We start from the raw sequence: 6,877 nt of genomic DNA, 5'->3' as shown, positions 1-6,877 counted from the left end.
TTACATTTTTACACAATTATCTTTACTTTTTACTCCTTACATTTTTTAAAAAGGTAAGAAGTAGAAAGTCATTACTCCTGTTTCATTTTGGCTTGTTGTTTAAAAAGTATTATCCTGATAAACTGTGCCTCCTGGATCGAGTGAATTTAATTGTGGTTGGATGAGAAGTATAAATATAAATATCATTCTGATACTGTATTCAGTTTGGATACAATTAATCAAAGCTGCACGCCTTTAGAAAAAATATTTTTGAATAGGTCACCTCTCAATAAATGTATTTTGGAAAATCTAGCCACTCATTTTTACTCAATACTTTTACTTTTATTTCTTAAGTACATTTTATGTCAGAAATTTACTTTTGATACTTAAGTACAAAATAAATCAGGTTCTTTAAGACTTTTACTCAAGTAATATTCTTAGAGGAGATTTTAATTTTTACCAAAGTAATTTTATGATAAGATACTTGTACTTTTACTCAAGTTTCACTTTCAGGCACTTTATACAAGACTGATTTTAAATATTCGAGTTGAGGAAATGATAGAAGAAGAAAAGCGTTCAGTTGGAGGTCAAAAAGTCTCGTACGGTGAACGAGAAAAATAACACGCCGTGAAGAAACAGCAAGGAAAATGTGATTAGATGCAAAAAAGAAACACAGATACAGGAAAACATCAGAGTTTATAAAGATTATAGTTTTATTCTTTAAACTCTTCTTCCAGGACGTGTCCAGTGAGCACGCCCGCTCTCAGAAACTGACCGCCGAAGTCGAGCGTTTGAACCGGAAACTGCAAAGAGCTGAAGACGAGCTGAAGGCCAGGACAGATTCTCTGAAGCAGTCGGAGGAGAAGGTGGAGACGATCTCACGGAGGCTTCAGAAACGTCAGTCTGTCCTCCTCAGCTGCAGTCCAGACACGTCACACCAGGATGAGGGTCCAGAACCTGAAGCCGGAGCCCCCCGCTGTCAGGCAGCAGGGGAGCCGGAGAGGGAGCTGAGAGAGCGGGTGACGGAGCTGGAGAAGGAGGTGTGTGTGTTGAAAACGTTGCTCCAGGTGTGCTTGACGGCTGTCAGCTCACTCAAGACCACTTCCTTCGAGTGCGATGGTTTTGATTTCCGGAACTCCTCGTGTGTTTTTTTTATTTTTGTTATTTTATTTTTATCTCTGCTCATCAGTTTTGAAATGTCACCTCGGCTGTTGTTTGTCTGCCTTATCTCCTGCTCCTGCTGCAGAAACGCAGAGGACCTCCAGCACCGAGCTGTTCTGGGTCACAAAACTTCATCTCAGTCTGTTTTTAAAGATTTCTCTGCTGCTGGACGATGCAATTGTCAGTGATGCTGACCTTTGACCTCCACCAAAATCACGTTTATTCTAATAGATGCATACAGTCAGGATTATTGTGTGGGGAGGAGTTATGATTTTTGTTTACTCACCCAGCGGTGGGCACAGCTAACCAAAAAGTTAACTTCACTAACCACAAATCGACTAACGCTAAATCAATAAAAAAAATTAGTGGATGCTAATGCTAACCGCTAAGACGACTGTCACTCAGTCTGTCACACATCATCTCATCTTCTCCTTCCAGTTGAAGGCTGGTGAGACTCAGGCCTGTTGTTAGTTTTCTATTGGTTTAATTTGAAGGTGGGTGGGGTCATTTGCAGCAAATCGGCCAATCCAAACCAGAGTTATAGCTCTGTCTAACTTGTCATACGTCCAATTTACCCCTTTCATAATAAAATCATTTCTAGTTTATATTTTTATAAATACGGTTTGAAGTTAGTCAAACAAATAGCAAATACTTTCTTTACCATATTTTATACACAGTCAATGTTTTTGTTTGTTATTTAAATATTGTTAAAAGTTTACCTTTTTTGACGCTCTTTGAAGTTTAGCTGCTAAAGATGCTACATGCTACACACACAGTGCCTGACACGTCCTGCACTGTTTGTAAGAGAAGATAGTTTTTGTTTAATTCAAGATAAATGGCATAAAATAGCAGATTTAGACTTGCGATTTTTTTACTTAAAATTAGCAGAAGTTAATCAGTTAGCTAATAGTTTTTATAGTTAGTAAAAATGCTACTCCGCTAAGAAGATAGAAGAAGCTAGTTCCGCTATTAGCAGATTAGCGGAATTGTGCCCACTACAGTTGGTTCCAGTGGAAGGTGAAAACATCATGACCCAGCTGTAGTTTTTCAGTCTTTCTGAACACATAAAGCTTTAAAAATAAAAAATAAAATTATTAAAGCAGTAAAGTGCATTGTGGCATTAATATATTTCACTTTAGATGAGTAAAATGTGTTGTGAATAAGCAGGAATGATCCTAAAGCAGCATGAACAAAAATAGACATAATTAGTGAACGCCTGAGTCAGTGCTGTTGTGCTACCAAACATGAAAAACTGAGAGCTGCTGCAGACGAAGCACCGCCCCGCCGAGCAAAAATAAAACCCCTCTGATTCAAGTTTATTTATTATTACACATCATTTTTTTATACTTTTTAATTTAACTTGTCAGCCTTGTAGCGCAGACAGCGACAGTAATCAGAATGTTTGTGAGATTTCCTTCACTGACATTGGAATAAATATTCAAAACCTTTACAGCATCAAAGATGTTCCATGTTTTATTTTTAGATCCACAGAAAGGTTACGTATGTTTCATACTCCTACTTGACAGAGTAAATTAAAAGGTCAGCCGCTGATTTGATCCAAATTTAAATAACGTGAATATTTTTAGACATTTAGCACGACGCATGGCGTCATTCTGTTGCTCTTAAATTCTTAATATCCGTATTCCTCCTCCTCAGAGAGCAGTGGCGGTCGCAGCACACGAGGCTCTGCAGATGCGCTTGTCTCAGTCCCAGGAGACGTGCGAGCACCTCAAGGAGCAGCTGGAGGCGCTACGTAGGCACTCCCTCAGCCTGCAGGACTCCTGCACCAAACTACAAACACTCAACACTCAGCTACAGGTGAGCCGACACAAACACCAGAGCCGTCAAAGCACCTGGTGTCGTTTGACTCTTCAGAATATAATTTAGAGTGAGATATTTGAAGTGAAAGTCTGTGCTAACGTAATGAACAGTTAATATCTTACCTGTTGTAGATGGCTTGTTCACCTCAGCTTTAATCAATAACGTTTGATACTAACCCCTTGAGCCCCACGCCCTCTTTACACGGAGCCAAATTGCACTTCCTGTTTTCTCTTTCTGTTGATTTTGTTATCTGTCATTTAAACATGTTTGCCTGATGAGGAGTGGGGCACTGCCACCTTTAAACAACTCAAATTTAAACAGTTCTTACATGTTTGTTTTTTTGGCAGTAGCAATATATTCCTAATAAAAAGCTTGCACAAAAGTGCTACAGCTTGCTGCTGCTGCTTTTTGTGCAAATAACTATGTACCTCAAAACTGAATTAAAGGTTTGTCACAAAGTTAGAATAGAAATGCTTAAAAGGTTTAAAAGTAGCATTAGATTTGGATTAGCCGTTAGCTGAATTTGATCTACAACAGGTAAGATATTAACTGTTTATAACTACTACCACTTTAGGATAAAACAGGGTGCTGTATGTGTAAAAATCAAAGAACATTTAAAACACAAAACACTGAAATCAACAAAAACAATAAAAGAGGAGCAAATATAAACCTTTCTACAGAACCCATCATCAAAAGGTCCAAAGTGTCCCTTGAAGTACTCATAAATCGTTACATAAAAGAATCAGCGGAGGCAGAAAGAGTAGCTTCATTAGATTTTAACTCATTCTCTGTTTAATATTAAAATGCATGTGATCATTAAGTCATTAAGCGTTTAAGTCCTGCTTTGATCTGAGCTCATGTTTTATGAGGAAACACCAATCTTCCATCAGAGTTCACGAGTCACGACAGGATGTTCTAACACTACATATATTTAAATACCTCCACCTCTCCAAGTTCTCTTCCACCTGTTCCCTGCTCTCCCTACAGTGAACTCATTGCTCTTGATGATTATATTCTGTTTGGAACCACGCTCTCACCTTCTCTAAAATGCGTGCACACTTCCAGGTGGACCAAGCCAGCCTGAGCTCCCAGCATGCAGCAGCGCTGGCCCGCTGCAGCGAGGGCGAGGCCCGCAGCGCCGCCCTGCAGGCCGAGTCCAAGGTGTGGGCGAGGGAGCGCGAGGAGTCCGCGGCCAGGACGGAGGCTCTGAGGCGTGACCACGAGCGGCTGACGGCGCTGCAGCAGCAGCAGGAGGTGGAGCTGGAGGAGCTGCTGGAGAAACACTCCCAGATGAGGAGCAACTACCGGAGCCTGGAGGCTCAAAACAGGGAGCTGGAAGCCAGGTGACTGAAGTGGCGTTAGCTCAAAAAAACAAAAAAAAACCTTTAAAATCCTTATTTTTTCATCCTTCGTAGTACTTTCTCTCCTTTTAAACCTCATATATACACAAGAACGGAGTAAAATGATTATTCCATTTGCGACTTCAAGGTACAAGGAGCTGATGGATGGTAAAGCCCAGCTGGAGGAAAGAGAGCGAGAGATGAAGATGGAGAGACAGAAGCTGGAAGACGAGGCCCAGAGCAGGCTGGAGAGGGAGCGCGAGCTGGAGAGGCTGAAAGAAGACAGCGAGCGGTAACTAATCCAGACGTTCAGGAGATCTGAACAGCTCCTTCACGCCACTCGTGTCTGTCGGCGGGAACGCCTCCATATGAAGCACGGCGAGCAGCGCAGGAATCGATCTGAATGCAGATGTGCTAAATAATGCACTGATTGCAGGCCTTTGGTTGGAGAAAGGAAGAAAAGCTTTGCTCTGTAAAACCAAAAAAACACAACTTTAAACCTATCCAAACCTGCAAGATGTGCTCATTTTTATTAAATTTTTTAACTTTACTCAAATCTGCGGTTTAAATCGAGCACTTCTGATTAGAGTTCCTCTTGAGGTGGATGAGTCTATAATGATAATGATCATCATAACAAGAGTCTTGTGTACTGTAATTAATTAATCAACTATCGTCATGAAGATGCAATTGATTACTGGCTGGTTCTAATGACAGGCTGTCACTGAACCCATCAGACCAAAAATAACAGTATTGTATAGAAATGTAAATTATAGTGTAATGGATCAGAGTAAAGGATTAGATCCTCTTAAATATGAACGTGCAGGTGGTTAATTCTAAGCGATTAATCTCTTTTTATACACACAGTTCAGCCTTTTCGTCCCTCTGTAGGCAGTTTAACAATCCTCAGGGATGTTCTGTCTCAGCTACACCATCTCTGACAACCCAGAACTTTTTATTTATTTTTTATTTTTTGAAATTTGTGTTCTGGAAATATTCCCTCGACACTAAATCAGCTTGAAGGTGAGCGAGCTCATCCTCACCGCCGAGGCTCCCCCCCCCCCCCTCCACCCCCCCACATCTGAGATGGCTGGAAAGTGCCGAGTTCCAGCCTCTCGTAAATCCTCTGATAAGTGCGTGTCAACATCCGTAAATCAAAAACTTCATTTCCTCCCTAAATCATGCCTGCGCGCCAAGGAAAACAAACACACAAATGTGTGTGTAAATACACGCGCCCAGAGCTACCCAATTAGGCTGTGTGCAGTCAAACTGTAGCTTCATCAAAATGTTGGAGTTTTGTTTGTTTCTGTGCTTCAGTTGGCTCTGGATGGTGATAGATGCAGCACTCTGAGCGTTACAGGCTTTAAATATTTAAACCTGAAGGAACAGTTTAAATCAGCTGAAGATGTTGTAGGTGAGCGAAACCTTATTAAACCCTTTATTAATAATCACCACATCTCTGTGTGAAACTGGAGCTCACTAAGGCTATATTTACACTGCAGGCAAATGTGACCCATATTTTGTTTTTTGATAGTCTGAACTTGACATAGTGCTGTCTGAACAATGTATCACAATATATAAGCCTTCAGATCATATCTACTGATAATCAGTTCCACTAAAGCACTAACAGGGGAACTAATTACCTGATTAGTGCTTTAGGGCTTTTGCTCATTTCTTAATTGATTAGTGGATTAGTACTTCCTAAATCCATGGGCTGCATTTATAAGCACTAATTGAGTTCTTTAAATATTATTGATCAACATTATTGTCAACAGCTGAGGGTGAAAGCTGTCAGATGTGTTGTTCATATGTGTCACTTATCCACTAGATCGGTGGTTTTCAAAAGTTTTTGCTTCCGACCCACAAAATAACAGTTGCAGACACTCATGACTCACTTGTTTACGTATGCAAACTTTGCTAATAATTCTGTTAAACATGGGAATAATAGCTATAAACAAACATAGAAACTAAGATACTAATTTTTAAACATTTATGATTATTTCAAAAAAATTGCAATAATCATGATGAAAATATTCCATTAGCATTTTTTTTGCATTTAAATTGGTGTCTGGTAGGAATGCGCGATATAAACGATATACCGTAGAAACGATATAAATTTGTCCTATGATAGAGATTTGTAGTCTACCAGCCAACCACGCAATTCTTTTTGATGATGTAACAAGTTGGAGTCAAAACAGAGGAAGTGGGAAGCAGCCTGGCTGAGAGCGCAAATGAGGAGGGGGGAAAAAACTTATCCGGACCTGGTTCAGGTGTGTGAAAATGAACGCCGAGCTGTTTACATGTTTACGAGACGGCGTGTCCTCCGGTCAGATGCCGACCGACCACACTGCCTGCAGCGGGAGGAGCGCGTGCCGCGGCATGTGTGAAGGGCTCGACACACTGGAGGCGACGTCGCTCGCTCTCCATTCATTTCCACGCAGCGAGGCGACTGTCATGCTGCGTTCACACCGAACGTGATTTCAGCTTCAAAATCGCAGCCAATGCTGAAGTTTGAAGCTTGTGCACTTTGAGGTCAGACGCAGGTCAGCTCTTGAAGCGCTGCACGGCAACAGCCTCCC

The 6,877-nt window shown here is 41.0% G+C and overlaps 1 protein-coding gene across 1 annotated transcript in view; it reads left to right on the top strand.

Annotated features, from left to right (window-relative positions):
* The window catches only part of ccdc88b (coiled-coil domain containing 88B), a 78,871-nt gene that overhangs the window by 49,268 nt on the left and 22,726 nt on the right, over nucleotides 1–6,877 (top strand). Inside the window, exons 19-22 of the mRNA XM_014003133.1 lie at nucleotides 717–1,019; nucleotides 2,797–2,958; nucleotides 4,027–4,304; nucleotides 4,450–4,593. Of these exons, the coding sequence (XP_013858587.1) occupies nucleotides 717–1,019; nucleotides 2,797–2,958; nucleotides 4,027–4,304; nucleotides 4,450–4,593 (887 nt within the window). The remainder of the gene's footprint in view (nucleotides 1–716; nucleotides 1,020–2,796; nucleotides 2,959–4,026; nucleotides 4,305–4,449; nucleotides 4,594–6,877) is intronic.

The sequence above is a fragment of the Austrofundulus limnaeus genome, unplaced genomic scaffold, assembly GCF_001266775.1.
Source record: "Austrofundulus limnaeus strain Quisiro unplaced genomic scaffold, Austrofundulus_limnaeus-1.0 Scaffold1, whole genome shotgun sequence".
Lineage (NCBI taxonomy): Eukaryota > Metazoa > Chordata > Actinopteri > Cyprinodontiformes > Rivulidae > Austrofundulus > Austrofundulus limnaeus.
The sequence above is the reverse complement of the archived record's forward strand: the minus strand, read 5'-3'. Positions and strand labels throughout refer to the sequence as shown.